General features: G+C 39.4%; 2 protein-coding genes across 4 annotated transcripts in view; one reads left to right on the top strand and one right to left on the bottom strand.

Moving 5' to 3' along the window:
- The window catches only part of LOC120362515 (uncharacterized), an 83,916-nt gene extending 73,369 nt beyond the window's left edge, over window positions 1–10,547 (bottom strand). For all 3 annotated transcript variants that reach the window (XR_012512873.1, XM_074382511.1, XM_074382510.1), the window contains exons 1-3: window positions 10,073–10,547; window positions 9,837–9,924; window positions 6,362–6,496 (exon numbers count right to left, since the gene is read on the bottom strand). Coding sequence is in view for 2 of the 3 variants with exons in the window: in XM_074382511.1 (XP_074238612.1) it covers window positions 6,362–6,496; window positions 9,837–9,924; window positions 10,073–10,109 (260 nt within the window). In the remaining variant the exon portion in view is untranslated. The remainder of the gene's footprint in view (window positions 1–6,361; window positions 6,497–9,836; window positions 9,925–10,072) is intronic.
- A 132-nt stretch (window positions 10,548–10,679) lies between these two features.
- On the top strand, window positions 10,680–13,793 carry DKK1 (dickkopf WNT signaling pathway inhibitor 1). The gene is made up of 4 exons (XM_003922449.4): window positions 10,680–11,101; window positions 11,346–11,508; window positions 12,708–12,848; window positions 12,966–13,793. Exons 1-4 carry the CDS (start codon window positions 10,859–10,861, stop codon window positions 13,217–13,219), a joined length of 801 nt encoding a protein of 266 aa, XP_003922498.1. The 5' UTR covers window positions 10,680–10,858; the 3' UTR covers window positions 13,220–13,793.
- Window positions 13,794–25,313: the final 11,520 nt, after the last annotated feature.

Genomic DNA, 25,313 nt, shown 5'->3' with positions numbered 1-25,313 from the left:
ATTCTAAATGTCCTCAGTGTAACCTTTTGCTAAATTACATGTGCCACAAATTACTATGTAAATTGAAGTGAATTACTTAGGGCCTTGGTTTTTCGGCCCATAAGAAGATTATTAAAGTTATTTTTGGTAATAAAACTATATGCTTTTTACTTCCTTCACTTACAACCTCCTTCCAGGGGTTGGCAAACAGATACATGAGCCAAGTTTGGCTCACAGCCTGTTTTTTAAAATAAAGTTTTATTGGCGCAAACGTATTGTCTAAAGCTGTTTTCATCTCACATCAGCACTTGTGCAGTGAGCTAGAGGCAGCATGGCAGTTAAAACCTAAAACACTTACTATCTGGCCCTTTCTGGAAAAGCTTGTCAATCTCTGATCAAAAGGGAAAATCTTACAATGAGCTGATGATTTTCAAGTTCAATTCTCCATAGAGCTTCAGGACACTGAAGTATGTCTCACAGTCTACCAGGATGGATAGGGAGTGAAGTACCTGGATTAAGAAGAGGGGATATGCAGGGAGTAGGCTCCACAGGTTCAGATTTCTAATTCTGATTCAGCCAGAAAAGTTAAAATATTATTTGTTTTACATATCAGTTTAACATATTCTAATGTTAAACCACCTGTATGTATTTATGTATATATGTGCACATATGTATATATGTATATATACACATATATGCATATACACATGTATGTATACACATATATACACATGTATATATAAATATATTATAATTTAATATGTGTTTAATATTCCATGGGTTTATTGGCCACTCTATACAGTACTATTAAACTGGCTCAATTAACATGGTTTATAAATGTTAGTTATATCTTATGGGGTACCCACTACCCTCCCTCCCTCCATCCCCCTGGCTTTTTGTCTTCAAAATTGTTTTGGAACATTAAAGTCCTTTTATTCTACATAAATATTAAAACCATATGGTCAAGTTTCCTGAAAACACCTTTAGGATTTTGATTAGAATTATTTTTAATTTATAAATTAATGGGAGAAATGATGACCTTATGATTTTAAGTTTTTCCACTCGTGAGCATTATTTACAGTTTCTAGAATGTCTTCAAAAGCATTTTCTAATATAATTCATATACATATTGGCTTGCTATTAAAAGAACAGTTTTTTTGAGACATAGTCTCACTCTGTTGCCCAGACCGGACTGCAGTGGTGCTATGTCACCTCACTGCAACCTCTGCCTCCTGAGTTCAAGTGATCCTCCGGCCTCAGCCTCCTGTATAGCTGGGACTTACAGGCATCCACCACCATGCCTGGCTAATTTTTGTATTTTTAGTAGAGACAGAGTTTCACAATATTGGCCAGGCTAGTCTCAAACCCCTGAGCCGAAGTGATCCATCCACCTCAGCCTCCCAAAGTGCTGGAACTGCTGGTGTGAGGCACGGTGCCAGGCCAATTTCTTGTGTAGTGCTCTTATGTCCACCGTCCTTGCTGAAATTTTACTAATCAATGTCTGTGCCTATCTTTTTCAGGGTATATTAAGATGGTCACGTAACTTTCTTAATCTTGTTATTGTGGTTGACTTGCGTAATAATACAGTATGACAACGTTTATATAATTTTTTAAGTGATAAACTTTTATTTTGGGAGAAATGGCAGATTAGGTTACTTGAATCAACCCTCTTACTGAAAATTTAAAATGCTACTCTGTGTGTGTGTTTGTGTGTGTGTGTGTGTGTGTGTGTGTGTGTTAACACTCCTCTCTCTCTTAAAAATCTCAAAAAGTTGGCAACATACTAAGAAAAAAACCAAGTCAAAATCTAAGGGAAAGTGGGAACTGTGAAAGTGGGCCACTAAAACTTTATTTGCTCTGAGAACATTTCTTGAGTCTGTTGAAGCTGCACTTTGGCTTAACAGCCACCTGGGACAAAGGATACATATATAGAAGTCACTATTCAGGGACTATGATTTTCAAAAATTAAATGGCATAAACTTACAATTAAAATATATTAAAATTATAGTGTATAAATGTTACATAAATAATATAAAATATTTAAATACTCAAAATATATAAATACTCAAAACTTATTACTCCCTAAATATATTACTTCATTGCACTATTGCATATGTTCTTGAAATTATTTATATCAATTATAACTGTATGGGGCTTAGCGCAGTGGCTCATACCTGTAATCCCAGTGCTTTGGGAGGCTGAGGCTGAGGCTGGAGGATCACTTGAGGCCAGGAGTTCAAGGCTAGCTAGACAACATAGTGAGATATTTTCTCTTTTTTTTTTTTTTAAGTCTTTTTTAAATTATCTAGGCCTGGTGGTATGCATCTGTAGTTCTAGCTAGGCTTGTAATCCCAGTGCTTTGTGAGGCTAGGGCAAGTGAATCACTTAAGTCCAGGAGTTTGAGGTTGAAGTAAGCTATGACTGTACCACTACACTGCAGCCTGGTTGACAGAGCAAGACTCTGTCTCTTAAAAAAAAAAAAAAAAAAAAGGGGGAATCTATGGTGGAAGTACTTTATAATTTTGAGCTCATCTTCCCATCTCCACAGTCAGTGGAGTCACAGTTTTCACGGGAAATTGCCTCTGATGATTAATTTTGTATGTGAACTTGATTTGGTTCAGGGATACCCACATAGCTGATAAAACAGTATTCCTGGGTGTGTCTCTAAAGGGTGTTTCCAGAAAAGATCTGCACTTGAATTATGAGACTTGAGTCAAGAACGTCTGACTTCTCCAATGTGGGCAGGCATCATCCAGTCCATTGGGGCCCTGCACAAAAAGCAGGTAAGGAAAAAACTCTTCTTGATCAAGGACTCCATCTTCTCCTACCTTTGCACATCAGAGCTCTTGGTGCTCAGGCCTCTGAACTTCAGGATTTATATTAAAAATCACAGACTGCAGAGTTCTTAATAGATTTTTTTTTTTTTTTTTGAGATGGAGTTTGGTTCTTGTTGCCCAGGCTGGAGTGCAGTGGTGCAGTCTCAGCTCACTGCAACCTCTGCCTCCCAGGTTCAAGTGATTCTCCTGCCTCCACCTCCGAAGTAGCTGGGATTACAGGCATGAGCCACCATGACTGGCTAATTTTTTTTTTTTTTTTTAGTACAGTCAGGGTTTCACCATATTGGCCAAGCTGGTCTCAAACTCTTGACCTCAGGTGATCTACCCACCTCGGCATCCCAAATTGCTGGGAATACAGGTGTGAGCCACTATGCCCAGCCTAGATTTTTTTTTTTAAGAAATTGGATCTCACTTTCTCACCAAGGCTGGAGTGCAGTGATGCAAACATGACTTATGCAGCCTTTACCTCCTGGGCACAAGCAATCCTCCCACCTCAGCCTCCCAAGTAGCTGAGACTACAGGTGTGTGTCACTATATCCGGCTAATTTTTTATTTTTCAGAGAGATGGGGTCTCACTGTGTTGCCTAGGTTGGTTTTGAACACCTGGGCCCATGCAATCCTCCTGCCTCAGCCTCCCAAAGTGTGATTATTCGCATGAGCCACCATGCCTGTTCTCAATAGATTTTTTTTTTTTTTTTTAAGAATAAAAAAGCACCTTTAATTGACTAATACTTGCCTTTCAATGCCTGTAAAAACAGGAAAGAAATCTATTATTTTCTCTCCTAGTCTTTACATATTTGTAAGAAAGTTCCACTTATTTACTTACTTATTTTTCTAATATCAGCTGTGAAACCCTAGCAAAGTCATTTTTCAAACAAGTTGGGGACTTTGCCTGCAAATCAGGAACTCCAAATAAAAAAAAAAAATGCATTTTAAATTTTTAGACTTCACAGCTCTAGCCACAGTTCCTTTCTAAAATTCTTAGTGCAAATGATACTGGTAAATGGTATTAGCAAAAAGGCGTAGGAGAATATGCCTCTAACAGAAAGCTAATTCACCACTCTACTCTCTGCTTCAGTGCTTCCATAGCTTTTAAGTAAGTTTGTGGCTCTGCTGAATTCACAAAGCTGTTGTTATTTGCAAAACGTTTTTCATTTCTTATTTAAACTTAGAGCTTACTTTAAAGAATGTGATTCTTGTGGTAAATAGAATCAGCTGGATTGCAGTAATATTATGAGAAAATGGAGATACTGATGGAGAAAATAGCACAATCAGGAAATGTGGACAAGCTTTAATGACTACATTAATGACATTTTGAGAGGTTTTGATTGAGGTCGATTGCTTCTTACTTTAAAGTCATTATTATAAATATATTTTATAATGTAATGCTAAAATAATATTTACTTAGCATCTAACTGATAGCTACAAATTGAGTACACAATCCGTATTGAACTGAATGTTTAGAGATGGCATCTCTTACACATCTTCCAGGATTTTTTATTTTTTAAAATAAATAATCTAAAAAAAACATAGAATAACTTTTTTTATTCTGCCAGAACTCTTCGAAAATCATGATAAATGGGCTGGGTGCGGTGGCTCATGCCTGTAATCCTACCACTTTGGGAGGCTGAGTCCGGTGGATCACCTGAGGGTCAGGAGTTTGAGACCAGCCTGGTCAACATGGCGAAACCCCATCTCTACAAAAAGAGAGAGAGAGAGAGAGAGAGAGAGAGAGAGAGAGAGAGAGAAGGAAAAAGTTGGGTCTAGTTTAAAATATTGGCTATCAATAAAATGCTTAACTGCCATTAACATATATGTTAACAGCTACGTATATTATGTTAGGAGCTGCACTTCCACTATGTTGTTTTACTAATTTACCCGCTGTTCCTTTTCTCCTTATACAACATTGATTCAAATGAAATGAAACTATTAAATAGTATATTGTTTTGCATAAGCATATTGGTTTTTATTTTCCTTTTGAAAATGTAAATCTGAAACTATTAATATTTTTATTATCCAAATAAATTAAAAAAGAATATTCTGTCATATTTTCATTCTCCCTGAATACTGTCTGAACATTCTTAACATTTGCTTGGCCTGGGATTTCCCTATAACCTGATATATTAACATAACCTGGAGAACCAGACATTTCAGTCCAGAAATGCAATATAGAACCTTTCAACTTCAATCAGACTAAAGCATTTAATGAGAACCTAAGTCTCGGACCTCAGCAGCCTTTTTTTTTTTTTTTTTTTTTTTTAAAGAAAATAGTGGTGACACTACCAGAGCTTATCATTTTAATTCTATCATGTGTAGATTTAATCTTTCAACGAAACATTATGTAGAATGTTAAGAAGGACAAAATACATTTAGCTCTAGAGAGTCTGCAGCATAGGAAGTTAAGAAAATACACAAGTAATTGGACCTAGAAAATAAATCTCAAGAGTAAACTACAGGATTAATACACGCTTTTCTCTATCCTGCTAAGAACTTCTACGGAAATTCCACCAGGAGGCAGCCGAAGAGCGGGTTTCTCCCGCGCCCGCCAGACCCCGGAGACACTGCGGAGCCTGGTGTCCCTCGGAGCTTTAATCTTCCCCTCCGTCGCCTTTCCCCTCACCCGCCTCTAATTAAGTCAGAAAGGGCCTCTATTTATTTGCCCATGAACTGACACGGTAAACCAACAGCAGCCACTGTAGTGTGAATGGATTTGCGGCCGGGCGAGGGGCTTCAGCCGGGATGACCCGCCCCGCAGCCGGATGAAAGTGCTGAGCACAAAGTCTGCTCAAAGCCGAGCAAACGGACTATTTGTGAAAATGCCATCCTGGCTCAAGTCTGATTAAGACCGGGGGTCCCCAGGCCGTTTGATCTTCGCTCATCAAAGAGAGTCTTTAAACAAGCTTCATTTTACACTACTGTATGCTGGCGACGGGCTGTGACACCCAAGTGCAGCCACCGTGAGCAGCCGGCCCCGGGAGCGCGTGAACAATGGGGCTTCGCCGCGAGGCGCGGTGCGGGGCGCCTGGCCTGGGAACGCGCCCGCGCTGCAGGCAGGGACTGGGGAAGGACTCGGGCTTGGGAGCCCCTAGGTCTGCCCCTCAAGTAGTTCCCCCACGGACTCCTAGACTCCTCTGAAAATTATTTTATTTTTGTAATTTAAGGGTGCTGAAGAATCCTGGCACGAATTAATTATACATCCCTCCTCCACTTCCCCGCCAGAAGTTAACAGTTCTATTTCATAGCCAGCGCCTTCCACTCTGTAGCATTTCTTAAGACTGAGTATCAAGACTGAAGTGTTTTCAAAGTCCTGCTTTCTACTTTTCACCTAAGGTCCTTAGCAATTCACTAGTTTGAGAATTGGTGATGGCTGAAAAAAATCAGCTTCAAATAGTACAATTTTGTGATGGGAAAAACAACCTTTCTACACACGGAACCTTTCTACACACACACGCACACACCTCTCTACACACAGACACACACACATCCTTTTTAGAAAGTCGCCTGGTTCAAGTAATTCCCCTTGTTTCCAGGCACTTAATACTTACATGCCAGTCTTCAAAATCGAATACTCAATATCTATGTCAGTGATTGTCACTTGATCGTTAGGCTGCATAAAAGAACAGACTCCTTGCAGGATGTTGTTATTTAACCTGAGTACAAAAGGCCTTCCCTTGGCAGTGCTGAAAGAAAAAGAAAACAAAGAAAGAAAGAGAGACTTTTGTAGCGAAAAGGAACCTCTCCATCTCCCCTGCATCCCATTTTATAAAGAAGAGCCAGCACCACACCGCAAGTTAAATGGCTTTCCCATATTTAGGAGCCAGATAAGGGCTGGCACTCACTGTACAGAGTTTCATCCCCAGCCTCCTGACCCCTTGGCATGACGCCTTTCTTGGCCATACTCTGGGAGAAGAGCTGCAAAGTACAGCAGGAGACTGGGCGCGGTGGCTCACGCCTGTAATCGCAGCAGTTTAGGAGACCAAGGTGGGAGGATCGCTTGTGCCCAAGAGTTTATTAGGAACCCAGTTAACATGGAGGAAAACTGTGTTTCTGTAAATGTAGAGACTGTTTCATGGGACCCTACAGCCTGCTTTCTGCAGACACTGGCCTATCCTTAGGGTTGGAGATGTTAAATCCTTTAGGGGACTCAAAGGGGCTATTGCACTCCCTATACCCACACACCGCAGCCCTTTCTGAGTGTCAGGACCTCAGAAAATATGCAGGCAGATACCTATCTGGTTTAGGCACCATCTTCACTAGGTTTTAGTTAAATGTTTCTGGGTTCCGGACTCTTAGCTTTTAATGTCCTGCTCCAATAAAACACATCTTCTGAACTTGATTAGGAAGTTACCACAGAGCCTGACTTATCTGGGCTGGCCATCTCCACTGCTCAAATAAACGTAATCACGGCCAAATCTTGCCTTCTCTTTGTACTAAGGAGTGTAAAAATACAGCTCTCAGGGGAGTCAACATGGAACACAGGTCTAAAAATTCTTTCAACATGAAGAACATTAAGATCAAACTGTTTTAAAAGTCAATGAAAAAGCCACAGCATTTTTTACAAAACACCAGGAAAGAGGAATCCTGCTATAAATTCAAGATTGACATTAGAAAAATGTTAACACTCACCATAAGGAATGATATTTAGGCAGTATTTTCCTAAGCAGAGTAAAATTATATAGCAACAAATTTGCTTTTTTTGATTTAATCAAGAGAAAGAAGGAAGGAAGGAAGGTAGGAAGGAAGGAGAGAAAAAAGAATAAAGGAGGGAATTCAAAATACAGTAGTAGACTGGGCACGGTGGCTCACGCCTGTAATTCCAGCAATTTAGGAAGACCAAGGTGGGAGGATCGCTTGTGCCCAAGAGTTTAAGACCAGCTCTGCCTGGCAACATAATGAGACCCTGTTTCTACAAAAAAAAAAAAAAAAAAAAAAAGTTAAAAATTAGCCAGGTGTGGTGGCATGTAACTAGTCCCAGCTACTGTGGGGTGGGGTGGGGGGATGGGGGGTGAAGTGGAAGAATCCCTAGAGCCTGGGAGGTCAAGACTGCAGCTAGCCATGATTGTCCCACTGTGCTCCAGCCTGAGCAACAGAAGGAGATCCTGTCTCAAAAAAGATATAAAATTAGAAAATTCAGCAGTCACAAATAGCAGAGATGGAAAAACAGTTGGTGAATAGCATGGTGTGCTTTGGAGTATTATTTGTCTGTCTCCCTCATGGATGAAAACATTGAGGAATAGTCTATGCCTGGCATTCAGCACTTAAAATATAAAGAAGACATGTCTTATTATGGTGTTCCTGAGTTACGAGGTTCAGTTCCACACTGATGAGCATATTTCACCTATTTAAAAATACAATACAAAATATTAAACTTGGTGCATTAATTATGATCATATTTATACCAGATCAAATAGAAGGCAGAGTTCTCTACAGGGCTAAACAGTTTAATAAACTGAATTCACCTGCCCTGGTGCCCACCTCCTCTGTCACCCAGCTATAAGAAAGACTCAATCACCAGAACCCTCTCTCTTTCCTGACAGGTGTTAGTCACAGTTTCTGCTCCTTTTTCTTATTTCCCCATGACCAAGAATGTGCCAAAATATAATCGATGTTAGAAAAAATTTTTACCCCCATCCCCATATAAGTATATTGTGTTTTCCCAACTACTCACAGACTGAAAGCTTTCTGAGGACAAGAGGCCTGCCTTTCATATATTGAGATATGCTGCCAGTAATAGGTACTCACTGAAAATTAACTGGCTGCTGATGAAACAATGAGTTTTACTGTACCTCTTTACCTACCTTGCACTCTTGTTGCCAATGAGCAAACCACATCCTGGAAAGGATTTTCAAATGGAGAATCCACTCAAAAAGTATATTTCCCCATTTGGAACAAAGGGTTGGTTTGCTGTGTACTTAGCCCTCTCTGAGGACCACCCATATAATTTCTTCCCTGAATATTTTTCGAGGTTACCTCTCCTCTGCCCACTATATGACCTGAAGGCAGATCGTAGCTTGCAGATTTCCTAGTACACTGAAGGCATTTAACCCACTGATTCCTGACAGGATAATTTCCTGGCCAGATGGAATTTGGGATGGGAGGGATGCTAGTATAACTAGGGTACCATTCAAGAATTGTTTAGATGATGTTCTTAATATTACCTTTGAGACTGAAGGAACTGCAACACAGACCATGGCAAATTGTCTTTTAATTACTCCTTCCCCTACTAAACTTAAGAATTTCATTACTTTAAGAACTTCACTGGCTTTACTTGGTAGTGGCCCCGGTTCTGACTTTAGTGGGTCAGCACGTGGAGTCATTATAAACAACCTAAATCTATACAGCTTAGAGGAGTACAAAACAAATGTATCTTAGTCTTTTTTTATTCAATAGTGATTATTCAATCATCTCTCCCTTTTCCAAACTCAGAGAACAGTTGCTTGTTTTCTGACACTTAGAGTATCAACCTGTTTTTAAAAGAACGATGTACATTTTTAAAATTTATTACTATAATTTATTGTTACATCTTTTATTATTACTGTAATTAGAATAAAGAGAATTTTATTTTCTAAAATCAGAACTCTGTCTCATAAATATTCGTATTCACTGTGCCCTTTCCCCCTGCCACCCATCTCACCAAAAAATTAAAACAGTAAGGCAACAACCCAGAGGCAGCCCAATACCAGAGCTCTAGGTTTCCAATGTTTTTCTTGAATTAAATAGATCACTTTCCATTTATAAGCATAGCGCCATTCTTATACACCAGCCTTACTTTATTCCATCTACACACCAATTTCACTGACGTCAAATTCACTTTCAGCTCTCCTCCTCAAGGTAGTTTCTTATCTCCCTACAAGGTGTATTGCGTGGTCCCGCAAGGTTTGACGTGGGAGCAAACAGGGAGTTGGGAAGCCTTTCGATACGGTTTACTAATGAGGAAGTCAGGCTCTAAGCCCTAAGGGTTTCTTATCTCCCCGTATTAGCCCACCACTGAGAAGGCAGAATCTGAGAAAGGCGACTGACCCGGCACGGTGGACCCCGTCCGCTTCGGCCCCGGCCACTTTGATCTCACGCGTCTGCCTAATCAAGTTCATCCACTGCCGCGACTGCCCTGATTCAAAGAACGACATTAAATAGTTTGATTATCGGACGGTCATGTTCCCGTCCCCTCCACCCTTGATCTAATTTCTAAACGCCAGTCTCTCGCCTCCCTCTCTAAACTTCCCATCAAAAGAGAATCAGCTCTTCTTCCTTCTTACCCTCGTTTGATGTGCAAATCTCCTTCTCTTTGCACATTTTTCTCGCAGTGGCGGGGGGTGGGGGGTGGGGGGTGGCAACGGAACGACCTTAAAGCCAGGGCCCTAACTCAGATCTGCAAGCCGCGACTCTTAAAGGGTTAATGAGTCATGAGCAAAGAGGCGTCTCGCTAGAGCCAGTGAATTACAGATCGGTTTGCGTTTGATACCGAATATGACTCGTGTGCACAGTCAGCGAGTGCTGGCGTAAGCGAGAGGGGCGAAAAGTGCTTTTGCAGAGCGTGTCACCCCTCGGCTCTGAAAAGTATTTCAGATCCGGATAACCAACCCCTTACCGCCAGGCAAGGGCACCCCTGTTCCCAGGGTTCCTCCTGCCGCCTGCATTTATTAAAGTCGTCTGCTCTAATGCTCGCTGGTGGCCGTCACCCCGAAGGAGAGCCGGGCCAGCCGAGCGACCCAGCAAGGGCGGGGGTGAAGAGTGTCAAAGGCCCCCCTTCATGTACACAAACACACCCCCTCCCCGCCCCTCCCAGCCCCTCCCAGCGCTTTGAAATCCCATCCCGGCTTTGTTGTCTCCCTCCCAAGGGGCCGGAATGCTCCGGGCCCGCGGTATAAAGGCAGCCGCCGTGGCGGTGGCGGCTCAGAGCTCTGCGCTCCCTGCAGTCGGGACTCTGGGACCGCGGGGGCTCCCGGAACCCTGACTGTGCAGCTGCACCGACACGGTTTCGCAGGGGCCCGGGCTTGCAAAGTGACAGTCATTTCTCTTTCTCCCTCCTGAGTCCTTCTGAGATGATGGCTCTGGGCGCAGCGGGAGCTGCCCGGGTCTTGGTCGCGCTGGTAGCGGCGGCTCTCGGCGGCCACCCTCTGCTGGGAGCGAGCGCCACCTTGAACTCGGTTCTCAATTCCAACGCCATCAAGAACCTGCCCCCGCCGCTGGGCGGCGCTGCGGGGCACTCGGGCTCTGCAGTCAGCGCCGCGCCCGGAATCCTGTTCCCGGGCGGAAATAAGTATCAGACCATTGACAACTACCAGGTGAGAGGCGTCGGGGAATCCGGGGTGCTGTGACCTTGAAAGGGTCGTATCTGGGGAGGAGGGAGTAGAACGTGCTGACTGTGTGCGTTTCAGCGAGCGTTTGGCAACACTGCATTCGGGAGCGGTGGGTGGTAACGGGTCCCGGAGAGGGGGACAGATAGCGACAGAGATCAGCGCCCGGGTCCAAGAGTGCGGGTGCCTGGACGTCTGGATGCCTCACCCTCTCCCCGAACCCTTCCCGCAGCCGTACCCGTGCGCGGAGGACGAGGAGTGCGCCACCGACGAGTACTGCGCTCGTCCCACCCGCGGAGGGGACGCGGGCGTGCAGATCTGTCTCGCCTGCAGGAAGCGCCGGAAACGCTGCATGCGTCACGCTATGTGCTGCCCCGGGAATTTCTGCAAAAACGGTGCGTTCTGAAAGCTCCCTTTCACACGAAAACTGTCCGGCCTTTGAGCGTCTATGAATGGGGTGCGGCGTGGGGGGCCGGGACTCTCCGCCCTGAGAGCACGGCGGCGCCACCTGCAAATGCGTGAACAGCAGGCAGGATTCCGCCGAAGTGTCTTGCAAGGGTTTGATCGGGCAGGAGAGAGAAGGTCGGAGGTCTCTGAGGTCCTCATCTTCCTCCGGGTCCCTCAATGATTCAACACAACGGCGTACCTCGTAGTGGACGCTTCCATAAAAATGTGTCTGGGGAGAACCTTGAGGTCAGTTGAGAAGGGGAATGATGGAGAGGACGGCGGGATCCTGGAGAGAGACCAAAGAAACCAGCTTTGGCGTTCAGCTGCCCTTTCCATTTTTCTTACTCTGACTCTCACAGCTCTGCCAGACTGGCCTCTCCTTCTGATCCTTGCTGAAACTGTTGTCAGCCAGAGGACAGTAATTTATCAGCATTGGCCGTTTTAAAGAGAGATCTTGATAGTCGCACAACTTGGCCTCTCCATCCTTCCCCCTCCCTCTACCCTCTGCTGCCTTAGTATGTATGAGTACTCCTCCCCCAACCACAGATCTACTAACTTTTAATTTTTCAAAGAGGTGGATTTAAACAGGTAAAGAGGTCTCCAGAAATAGACTAACAGGGCGACGACCCTCCTTAGGACCCAGCAGTACTCCGGGATGAACTAACTGAATCTCTGTAATATAGAAATTACACAGTAAAGTAACTGGTGGGTGAGATTTCAATGTTCCAGGCAGCTGGAATTGCATTTGCTTAACTTAGTCTAGCAGGACCCACATAGCACCAGGGGGAGAGAAGTTATTTTTAAGAACATTTTTTAAGTGACTGATTTTCTATTTCTTAACCCAAGGGTAATATTAAAATGGGCGTAAATCTCACTTGCCCCCACCACAGTTGATGGGAAAGTATTTTAAACGGCTATACTAGGTATGTAACATATGACTGACTGTATACAGTGTACACATTGGTGCTTCCGTCCATCTGGAGAGTTTTGCGTTAACAGTAGAGAGGAAATTCGGCTTGTTTTTAAAATGATTTCACTGCAAAGAAGTATCTCAAGTTGGTGCTGGCATAGCAGACTGCCACTGCCACAGCTGTTAGCAGTAATGCATTACAACCCTGAAGTTAATCACTATTTCCTGCTTCCTTAGGAATATGTGTGTCTTCTGAGCAAACTCACTTCCGAGGGGAAATTGAGGAAACCATCACTGAAAGCTTTGGTAATGATCATAGCACTTTGGATGGGTATTCTAGAAGAACTACATTGTCTTCAAAAATGTATCACACCAAAGGTAAGGATGTTAAGACTCCTTTTCAGCACATCAGAAGTGTCTTTTGAATTATGTAATGAAACGATGCAGGTTTACCAGTAACTGTGTACTTTTTTTCTGCTGTCTTCTCCTGCGTAGGACAAGAAGGTTCTGTCTGTCTCCGGTCGTCAGACTGCGCCACAGGACTGTGTTGTGCTAGACACTTCTGGTCCAAGATCTGTAAACCTGTCCTCAAAGAAGGTCAAGTGTGTACCAAGCACAGGCGAAAAGGCTCCCATGGGCTGGAAATATTCCAACGCTGTTACTGCGGAGAAGGTCTGTCTTGCCGGAATCAGAAGGATCACCATCAAGCCAGTAATTCTTCTCGGCTTCACACTTGTCAGAGACACTAAACCAGCTATCCAAGTGCAGTGGACTCCTTTTATATAATAGATGATATGAAAACCTTTTATGACCTTCATCAACTCAATCCTAAGGATATACAAGTTCTGTGGTTTCAGTTAAGCATTCCAATAACACCTTTCAAAAACCTGGAGTGTAAGAGCTTTGTTTCTTTATGGAACTCCCCTGTGATTGCAGTAAATTACTGTATTGTACATTCTCAGTGTGGCACTTACCTGTAAATGCAACAAAACTTTTAATTATTTTTCTAAGGGTGCTGCACTGCCTATTATTCCTCCTGTTATGTAAATTTTTGTACACATTGATTGATATCTTGACTGACAAATATTCTATATTGAATTGAAATAAATCATTTCAGCTTATAGTTCTTAAAAGCATAACCTTTTCCCCCTTTTAATTCTAGAGTGTAGAATGCAAGGATCTCTTGGAATGACAAATGATAGTATTAAAATTTAACAAGAAAATACTAGCTTATTTTCTGAACTGTACTATCTTAATGCTTAAATTATATTTCTCTTTAGACTGTGATAGTTTTTGAAATAAAATTTAACATGTAATATGAAATGTTATAAGTAGACATATATTTTGGGATTGTAAACTTAGAGGGGTATGTGTGTGTACATGTGTGTGTGTGTTCCATGGGAACAGAAGTGTGACATGTTTAAAGATAATTAGAGAAAAGATAGTGTCTAAATATAAGAAAATATTAATCAGTTCTAGAATAACTTTAAAGAAAGATGTAATCTGCATTGATAAGCTCAAATGACCATGGTAGAATGAGAGCGAATCTTACATTACTACTTTCAAAAATAGTTTCCAATAAATTAATAATGCATACCTAAATGGTCAACATTTTTGGAAAAGGAAGAAAATCGTCCACAAAAATAACACCCCAAAGTACTTGGTGGTTGTTGGGAACAGGGTGCGTGCCCATAAATACAGTTAACAAATACATGCAGATTTTATATCAAACAAATTAATTTGCAGTATTTTAAGTACTACTACATGCAAAGGAGACTTGTTCTTGTTACTTTGATATTAAAATAATTATTAATTAAAAATTACCAATCCTTCCTCATTCCACTCTTTCTTGCTCTTGCTAGGTGAGTTTAATATTTCAAGTATTATTTAGCCTGAAATCTATTGATTGGAATGAGGATAGGGACACAGTGTTTAAAAGAAAACCCACAGGAATGAAATCTAAATTGTCTTTGCATTTTTACTTGCCAGATTTCATATTGTTTATGCTGAGGAAAAAGGAAAGCAAACTTCCCAATGTATACTTTTTCTGTAGTATTCTAAAGTCTGTGCCCAAACCACAAAATGCTGTGTTTCAGGCAAGCAAAGGATATTAGTGACTGATCAATTGTGCAAATATTTCCTTAAATACTGCAGATGTCCTAGACTGTTGTTTTTGTGTTTCTGGAAGTGGTTCAATTTCAAGGGGCTCAACCAATGGGACAGAAGCTTTGGTTAGTTCTTCACTGAGAGAGGAACTGGCAGGATGTCTGCTGTTACATTCCTTTTGTCTGGAAGTCTCAGCTTCCTCACCCAGGAGAAACTTTCTTTTTCTACTTGTACTTGTTTTCTGAAGTGCCAGGAAGGCCAATTCTAAGGCCTGCCATCTCCAATAAAACACAATAGAGGAAACAGGAAACTTTTTCTTCAAAAAGAAGAAAGAAGAGCCTTCTGCTTAAGTGGGGAAAGAAGCAAACTTTTAAAGGGCTCTAGTTATTGGATCCCTTCCATTCTACAGGAAGGGACCTCAGCACATTGACCCTCATGATAGCCCTTCTTGCTTCTCATCTCCAGATGAGAGATGTGTAGAGGCATACAAAACCAACCAAAGAGGGATGCCTCTTCTTCCATTTCCAGCTGAGAAGTTAGGAAAAGGTTTTCATTAAAAAGAATTCTTCATATTTATAAAGGTGGAAAATATCGAGAAAATTGTAGCTATTTTATTAGCTAGTAATGGAGGCTAGAAGATGGGAATCCGATAAAATTTAAATTCAAAAGAGGGTTATTTAATGAATCTATAATAATTTGTGTAATGATTGTTTAAAATGTTGTTGTTGCTGTGTGACTTTTAAACAATGCATTTTAATGGAAAATACATGCACCTGGGAAAATTTCACAAGGTACTTTATGTCAAATGTTAGTATACTCTACACACTTCCCTGTACCTTCGTTTTTTTAGTTTATGTGTCTTGCAGATCATTTTCTATAATACATAGAGAGGTGACTGATTCTTTTTAAAGGTTACATGAAGTTTGTAATATGTTGGAATGGCAATACCGTAATTGTTTTAACCAGTGACATTTAAGTTGTTTCCAGAGTTTTTGATCTAACAAATAATGCATCATGAGTATAGAATTTTTGTTTGTGTGCCAATATAGTTATAGGATGACTAATAGCTGAAGCAGAGTCCAAAATGCATGCTTTCTGTAGCTACTCAAAGTCTGGCATGGGCAAAATATGAAGATGCCTGCTTATCACTGACCAAGTGATGGTTAAGCTCTCGCTAAACTGTATCAAAGGAGAAAAAGGGAAATACAGGCTTAAACTAACAATTTCACATTGAACAGTTATCTCTGGCATTTAGTTAAAGCTAGACTTGTTCTAATTATTTTGATTTTGAAATAATTATTAAATAAAATCACAAGCCTCTTCTCACCACTTCCTTTTCTTGTTTTGCTAGAAGAGTTGAATATTTCAAACTTTGTTTCATCTATTGATAGGAATGAGCCTGGCCCTTTGTTTTTAAATTGGCGACATTATCAAACTTTATCATACTACTGACTTTCTTTTATAGTCTTAAAGAAAAATAGACAAAACTACCATTAGGCTTATAAAATGTCTTCCACTGCAATTTTCATACCTTCTAAAATACTATTCTGAGGACAATATCAAAATGTAAAATAAATACATTATCTCTACATTAAAGAAAATAATTTCATAATTTAAGCATCCGATATTTGTACAAAAGTGTATGTACATGTGGGCCTTTATATATTAAGTATAAGGGTTGACAGCTTAGAAACAGTCAATCATATCACTAATCTAGGACTACAATCTAGGTAATGCTAGGGAATTTTAATTCAGTAAACATTTATTTAGCCTGCCATGGCCAGTGAGCACTATGCTAGCATTTGAAAAGATGTGAATAACATTGGTCTTTAACTTCAAAGAACTTACTGTTTCGCAAGGGAGACAATGAACATTAGCGCTGGAAGTTGATTTAGTAGAGTGGTTAGAAACAGTCTCTAGAACCAGAAAGACTGGGGATTGAGTCATGGCTCCCTCAGTGATGTAGATGTGAGACTAAGGCATGTATGAGAATACTATTATGTTTAGCTCAATGTAGGCACTCAATTTTAGGCCTTTACTATTGCACAATTAAATGTATATGAGATATATGCTGTATTATATTACATAAATTAACACCCAACAACAGATTAAAATTAATTAAATCAGACTGTAGCTGCTTAGGAAAAGCTTCAGAGAAGAGGTGGTATTTGAACCATCACCTTCTCTCGCCCTTTTATTTCAAGAAAGAAAAAGCAGCACTTAAACTAGAAAAAGTTAAAAAAAGACATGGGTTGATGCCACTCATAAAAATCAAGATAGAAAGCATTCTGCAAGCTCACGTATAACTTCTGTTCCATTGTAATTTGCAATGTCTATCACTTGCCATGGTGACAAGTAAAATTCTGTCCCCAATATATGTGATATTCCAGTGCAGATCCACTCAAAAAATTGCTTAACCTTTCAGAGACTCCTATTCCAAAATCTTGGGTAAGGGTTCTGTTTAGCTTATCTTTAATCAGGGGTTCACCTCTGGTTCAATTGTCTAGCATGGTTACCTGGTTCCTAACACAGCTGTCTATGTCCATTCCACCTGTAATAGGAACTATAGTAGTTTTACAGGAGGAATGTATAGGGATAAATCCCATATCTTTTGTCTAGCACAAATTAGATTTGAAGAAGGAGAAGGCATTTACAAGGTAGAAAAGAAGAGAAAGTTTCCTTTTTACTGGAGACAGAGGAAGAAGTGTGAGCAAAATTAGTTATAAAAATAAAAGTACATAATATATTGAGAAAATAAGTAATATTCCACTGTGGCTAGAGTTTGGGGTAGATGGGAAGAGGACTTTTCTGATTTTTGGTTATATAAATTTGTTATCCAGGAAAAATAGATTAAACATTTTTATTCATCTTTATTGTATTAGGTGGCAATGGAATTAAAGAAGGTATATTTGAGACATTTTGTCTCAAAAGATTACAGATGTCACAAACTGTAGTGATTTTTTGCCAAAAAAATATAAAATAGAAATATTATTTTGTTTCCAGCAAGATTTGTCACATTAGGTTTCAATTAATGTAAATAATACATATCTTTCACAAACACAGTGGATTTTCTTGCCCCAAATTTATAAATTCTACTTATGTGACATAGTCCCTAACTATTAGTATATGAAAAATTACCTTGGAAGGGCAATGATAACCAACGCCTTGTTGTTTTAAACTGTTGAATAAATTCTCTAGTAAAAAGTAAAATTGGCAGAAAGTGTGAAGCATGGCTTAGCTTGATAAATTCATAGTACATTTAGTAATATTTCACAATAACTTTCTCCTGATGAGCAACAAATACTTTTAAAAAGCATCCTATATGGAAACTTTTCACATATCTGTGATGATCTGAAGTTCAAATTAAAAGCAGAAAATGATAGAGGCATATCTTGTTATATTGTGCTTCACTTGATTATACTTTGCAGATACTGCATTTTTTTTTTTTTTAATTGAAGGTTTGGGGCAATCTTGCATTGCACAAGCCTATTGGTGTCATTTTTCCAACAGCATGTGCTCACTTCGTGTTTCTGTGTCACATTTTAGAAACTTTTTCATTGTTATTATATCAATTATGGTCACCTGCAATCAATAACTTTAATGTTACAATTGTAATTGTTTTGGGGTGCAATGAGCTGTCCCTATATGAGACAGTAAACTTAATTGACAAATGTATGTGCTCTGACTGCTCCACTGACCAGCCATTTTCCCATCTCTATCCCTCTCCCCATGTCTTCTGAGACCCTGAGACACAACAGTATTAAAATGAGACCACTTAATAACCCTGCAATTGTCTCTAAGTGCTTAAGTGAAAGAAAGAGGTGCACATCTCTTACTTTAATGAGGAAGGCATGTGGGAAGCTGAAATAAGCCAGAGGCTAGGCCTCCTGGGGCAAACAGCCAAATCATGAATACAAAAGAAAACTATTTGAAGGAAATTAAAAGTGCTACTTGAGTGAGCACACAAGTGATAAGGAAGTACAACGCCCTTATTGCTGATATGGAGAAAGTTTGAGTGGTTTGAATAGAAGATGCAACCAGCCACAACATTTCCTTAAGCCAAAGCTCAATCCGGAGCAAGGCTCTAACTCTCTTCAACTCTGTGAAGGCTGAGAGAAGTGAGGAAGCTGGAGAAAAGTTGGATACCAGCAGAGGTTGGTTCATGACGTTTAATGAAAGAAGCTGTCTCCATAACACAAAAGTGCAAGATGAAGCAGCAAGTTATCCAGAAGAGAAGCTAAGATCATTGATTAAAGTGACTACACTAAACAACAGATTTTCAGTGTACATGCAACAGTCTTCTGATGAAAGAAGGCGCCGTTTATGACTTTCATATGTAGAGAAGTCAACGCATGGTTTCAAGGCTTCAAAGGACAGGGTGATTCTCTTGTTAGGGGCTAAAGGAACTGATAACTTTAAATGAAAGCCAATGATAATTTACCATTATGAAATTTCTAGGACCCTTAGAATTATACTAAATCTGCTCTACCTGTGCAATATAAATGGATGAAAAAACAAGGCAATGCCTAGATGACAGCACATCTGTCCACAGAATGGCTGCTGAATATTTTAAGCCCACTTTTGAGAATTACTGCTCAGAAAAAAAGATTCTTTCAAAATGTTACTGCTCGTTGACAATGCATCTAGTCACCCAAGAGCCCTGAGACGTACACAGAGGTTAATGTTTTCATGCTTGTTAATACAACGTCCATTCTGCAGCCCATAAATCAAGATATAATTTTGACTTTCAAGTCTTCTTATTTTAGAAAAACATTTTGTAATGTTATAGTCACCATAGTTAGTTATTGCTTTGATGGATTTGGGCAAAGTAAATTAACCTGGAAAGAATTCACCACTGTAGATGCCATTAAGACATTCATGATTCATGGGAGGAGGTCAAAGTATCAACATTAACAGGAATTTGGAAGAGTTTGATTCCAACCTTCATAAATGGCTTCGAGGGGTCCCTTCAAGACCTCAGTGGAGGAAATTACTGCAGATGTGGTAGAAATAGTAAGAGAACCAGAATTCGAAGTGGAGCCAGAAGAAGTGACTGAATATCTGCAATCTTTTGATCAAAGTTGAATGGATGAGGAGTCGGTGCTTATAGATGAGCAAAGAAACTGGTCCATTGAGACAGAATATACCACTGGTGAAGAGGCTGTGAATATTGTTGAAATGACAATAAAAGATTTAGAATATTACACAAACTTAATTGATAAAGTCAGAGTTTAAGAGAATGGAATCCAATTTTGAAAGTAGTGCTACTGTGAGTAAAATGCTATCAAACAACATTGCACACTACAGAAAAAAACTTTTGTGAAGTGAAGACTCCGTCACTGTGGAAAACTTCATTGTCCTGTTTTAAGAAATGGATACAGCTGATCTAATTCTCAGCAACCACTACCCTGATCAGTCAACAGCCAACAACACTGAGGCAAGACCTTCCACTAGCAAAAAGAAGACAACCTGCTGAAGGCTCAGATGATCATTAGAATTTCTTAGCAATAAAGTATTTTTTAAATTAAGGTAAATACTTTGTTTTTTAAAAATATATAATGCTATTGTGCATTTAATAGACTATAGTGTAAAAATAATTTTTATATGCCGTAGAACACCAAAAAAATCATGTGACTTGCTTTATTGTGATACTCACTTTATTGGGGTGCTCTAGAACTAAATCTAAAATATCTCTGAGGTATGCCTGTGACTAGTCTGGGGATAAGTGCAAAACTCCAGGTATTCTCGTATAATGCTAGTGGGTATGCAATTAGCATACCTTTCTGAAAAGCAATTTGGCAGTGTTTAAAATGTGAAAGCTCTTCAATGCACTAATTTCGTTTCTAGAAACTTAAGAACAGAAACATGGATGTATGAAAATCCATCTGCAATGGTATCTTAATAGCAAAAATTGAAAATGAATTACATGTTTTATAGAGTAGAATAATTTAGAGAATTTATGTTATTAAAGCATTCTGCAATCATTAAATTAATATGGAGAAACATTCAGAATTCTCCATGTACAAATATTTGAAAAAAGCATATTTCAGAACACGCATGGTATGTTATAAATTTACTTAGAGTAATGTCTCATGTCTAATTGACGTCTAGATGACTTATCTGGGAGGTAGGATTGTGAGAACTAATTGTCTTTTCCTTTTTTTTTTTTTTTTCCTCCTGAGACAGACTTGCTCTGTCACTCAGACTGGAGTGCAGTGGCATAATCTTTGCCCACTGCAGCCTCTGCCTCCCAGGTTAAGCCATTCTCTTGCCTTAGCCTCCTGAGTACCTGGGAGTACAGATGAGCACCACCGTGCCCCGATTATCTTTGTACTTTTAGTAGAGACAGGGTTTCACCATATTGGCCAGGCTGATCTCAAACTCCTGACCTCAAGTGATCTGCCTGCCTCAGCTTCCCAAAGTGCTGAGATTACAGGCATGAGCCACCATGCCCGGCCTTTTTTCATTATTTTCCACTTTTTTTTCTATAAAAATCAGGGGAGACATTACAATTATTAAACATAAAGGTAGGACAGAACTTGGGTTTTTCTCATAAACTTGCCTATACATTGAACAAATGTTTTCCTTGTTGTGGGGGTGGGGAGTGGGACCAACCGAGCCTGATCACCTGGCTCCCTGACTCAGGTGTGTTTAAATAAAAAAGGAGTAAAAGGTAGGATTAATGAAACTGTGAAACTAAACTCTTTTAAGGCTAAAAATAGTATAATCTCTTTCTTGATTAACAAGAGAGAGAATTTAATGGATGAATTACCAGGAAACTTTACCTCACTGTTAGATAAATATTATTTCTCTCATCCAAAGGGATGCTTTCTGTATAGTAACATTATATCACAAACTACATTATGATAAAAATCCTGCATTTAAGACCTGTTACTGAGTCACCTATATATATACACATATACTGTGTTCACAATGTTGTTTTTGTAGTCTGATTATAGTTGCTCTTCCTTTAAGTCCATCTTTCAAATTATACCTTCTGTGGTGACAAGCACATTTATGGCTACAATTTGCTATTTATTAACAAATAAGGGCTGAGTGGTTTTACCTTTAAGAAGAAGAAAAAAATCTGGTATAATTGTGTTATGGATTCATCCTAAAGAGCTAAAAATAGTGAAAATAGACACAAGAAAGATACCTAAATTCACGGTTTTATAAGTGCTTGTTTTCTTAAGAGCACAAAATTAATGATGGACTCACAGCTTTGAGGTAGAACTTAGAGTCATGGTTGAATTTTTGCATAGTTGTAGGTGTTAGGCTAATTCAGGAATTATCCTAAACAAAGTGAGGGCTATTTAATAAATGGTCACTCTGCCACAACCGTTATTGACTCGTGTGGATGAGCTTTCGGTGCACAGTACTGTGAGCACTATTTTCAGTTTGCTTGTTAATTCAGGATGTTATAATTACATTTCAGTGGTGTTGTGTTGTTGCGGATTTTACATGCTAGTTGAAGATCAGGAGACGTCCAGATATTCCCAGATACATTCCCGATTATATTTCAAAATGGATGATCATGTTACAGCTTCCTTAGAAAGTGGTTGCCAAACTCATCTCATCATCCTCTGAAACACCTGGGAAACTTTTTTTTTTTTTTTGAGACGGAGTTTCGCCCTTGTTACCCAGGCTGGAGTGCAATGGCGCGATCTCGGCTCACCGCAACCTCCGCCTCCTGGGTTCAGGCAATTCTCCTGCCTCAGCCTCCTGAGTAGCTGGGATTACAGGCACGCACCACCATGCCCAGCTAACTTTTTGTATTTTTAGTAGAGACGGGGTTTCACCTTGTTGACCAGGATGGTCTCGATCTCTCGACCTCGTGATCCACCCGCCTCGGCCTCCCAAAGTGCTGGGATTACAGGCTTGAGCCACCGCGCCCGGCCGGGAAACTTTAAAATTACAGATCGTGGGAGACTTCCAAGTCCTACTGAATCAGAATCTCTTAGAATTGAGACTTTGCATCTGTATTTTTTAAAGCTCTTTCATTGATTGCTATTCTACATCTAATTTTGAAATCTACTGTGACATGGCCTTTAATCAAAATGCTTTACTCCAAACAGTATGGCCATATAGGGGCTATGTGCAGAGAGAGAAATGATTGGTTGAGCACTTACCCTGAATCAGTACTTGGGCTTCGGTAAATACATCATTTCATGTGATTGCTGTAACAGTCATAGCAGATACGATAAATGTTCACTATATCCACAAGGCAATGAGACCAGGAGATGCTGAGAGATAAACTGACGTCCTTAATGTCACATGGCTAAGAAGTAATAGAATGATGACTGCGATCTGGATGCTTATTGTCCCAAAGCCCACTTTATATCAATGGGGACAAAAATGGTAACTTACTTTTATATCAGGTGTTAGTGTTTACTTGCTCTGTTTGCAGATACCTCTTTGACATAACACATTGTATAGATTTCTCAAACTTGGAATAAGAGAAACTCAAAGTGAAATAAACTTAGGTCTTGACTATAGTCATTCTGATTTTCCTCTACTACTCATTTCAACTGATGAACTCTTAACTCATCTTTCAAAGGGAAGTCTTCCCTGATGCAACACTGTATCAAGGCCAAGTCAGGTATTTTATGTGTGCTCATAAATTATTTTTCATAGCTATTATTCTAATGCTAAGAAACTATTTTTATATTTATTTATTAAGTGAATTTCAACCCCATCAAACTTTAATCTTCATAAGTGCAAAGAGCTTGGTCATTCTTCCATCACAGCACCCAGTTGTGGGCTTTCCTTATAGTAGTTGCTCAATAAGGACTTGTTGAATGAATCCGTAAACCCCTATGCTATTTCCCCCGAATGGATTTGACACTATATTATTCATAATACACATAAATATATTGAAAAGCTGCTAAGTGCATTATTTTCTTTTCTGTAACAAGACTATTTAACTATGTTAAATTTAAAAATTGTACTTTAGAAATGTTGTATTTTTATTAACTACCTAATCTTTGCATCTATAAAATAATACCCTCATAATTAAGACAAAAATTACTTCCTGATTTTATTATTACTAAATATTATTCATAATTAAGTAAATTTTAGACAAAAGTATTTCCTGATTTTATTTGTAATTACTTGTCATTATAGCTGAATTTGGATAGTTTTTAATGCATGAATATAATCTTGAAAACAGTAATTAATCACAAAGAAAAATATGTTTAAAATAATTACTTGTGATGTAAAATACTCCCATGTATTTTGCTATTTGCATTGTATAATGATTAGATGGCTTTGAAAAGATGAATAGCTTGCCTTATTTTGGCTTTTACAAAAAGAAATTTTACTTGCAATTGTAATTCACATTTACTGAGACAAAGTAACCTTATAGTCCTGACTAGCCTAATTCGTTCCTGTAGGTTGACCACAAAACAGATCCTTTCACCGTAAGGAAATCTATCTTTTTTAAAGGGAGATGGAATGATATTTTCAGCACCTTGTAATTCATGCAATAGCCCTAGCTAAATTAAAACAAATTCTATGGATGCCATTAATCAGTGGTGTTCTTAATTTGCCTTCACATTGGGATCATCTGGGGACTTTCAAAATCTACTCATGCATGTGACCCATGCCCAGAAAATGTGATTGTTTGGTTTGGGGTATGGCCTGAGGTTCAAAAATTTTTAGAAGATTGATGGGTTATTCTAATGTGCACACGTCTGGGGAGTACTGTCATTCATTTTTGTCTTCCTCAGGCAAGGTAGCAGAAATACTGATGTTTCTGCCTTACTTTTGGAATAGATTTGTAGAATACCCTGTTGACTCTGAAAGTGGAATTTAGACATCAATTTTCCTCGATTTGCCTGCAAAGGAATGCAAGTTAGAAAAGAGAATGCCAGGGTCTATCTTTAGTTGGGAGTTTTTGGTAACTTGTGTGCCAAAGCCTAAGACTGGGGCAGTTTTGATAGCAAGCTTACCAGTGAATATGAAAGTGAATAAGAATTAAATATAGACTAAAAAAATCTCTTATACCTCCACCTCCCAAAACATAGCCAAGTTGAACAGGATGATTATGTATCATTGAAAAGGTGGGATATAAAATGAGTTTAACATGATATGATTTATTAGTCAAAGAGATCATAATAATAGCAAGTTTTAGAGAAGTACCAGTTAAGTCATCTTATAATGAAGATATTTATGATCCAAGAGGGAATACTTACATTAACACGATTATTAATATTAGTCTGTGCTGACTTCATAAAATTCCAAGATCATAGAATGCAGTTTAAAAACCAATGGTTTCTGTGCCTAAATGGACGTTTAAAAGCTGTTGAACTTTTGAAAAGCGTGTGGTCTTAAAAATGGCTGAAATCAGTGTTCTAATGACACATATTTAAACATGTGGCCATAAAGCATTTCTTCCTTCCTGTCTTCCTTCCTCTTCTTTCTTCCTTTTGCATACTCTCTCTCTCTCTCTCTCTCTCTCTCTCTCTCTCTCTCTCTCTTTCATTCACTCTAAATGACACATATTCCATCACCATGAAAACCTGTGTGCAACTGCCAGGTGACACAGGCCTATTGTGGAAGGCATAGAGAATATGCAGAAAGTACCAAAGAAAGAAAAACAGTAAACTACCTGCTTAAGCTGGTCTAGTGTTTTCTAATTCTCTGGACTCTAGTCTCTAAATAATTGAACCTTGATCTCATCTGAGGTGAGGAAAATACACACACACAGGTGGCCCAACTTCTAATTATTTCATTCCT

This window comes from Saimiri boliviensis, chromosome 12 (genome assembly GCF_048565385.1).
Source record: "Saimiri boliviensis isolate mSaiBol1 chromosome 12, mSaiBol1.pri, whole genome shotgun sequence".
In the NCBI taxonomy this organism is placed as follows: Eukaryota; Metazoa; Chordata; class Mammalia; order Primates; family Cebidae; genus Saimiri; species Saimiri boliviensis.
Note: the sequence above shows the minus strand (reverse complement) of the source record. Positions and strands in the feature narration are given on the sequence as shown.

Bases quoted from the DNA above. Each gene is read 5' to 3' on its own strand.
- DKK1 (XM_003922449.4), top strand. From the start codon at position 10,859: ATGATGGCTCTGGGCGCAGCGGGAGCTGCCCGGGTCTTGGTCGCGCTG. The intron at 11,509-12,707 runs GTGCGTTCTGAA...CTGCTTCCTTAG, and splicing joins CGGGAATTTCTGCAAAAACG to GAATATGTGTGTCTTCTGAG. The intron at 12,849-12,965 runs GTAAGGATGTTA...TCTCCTGCGTAG, and splicing joins AAAAATGTATCACACCAAAG to GACAAGAAGGTTCTGTCTGT.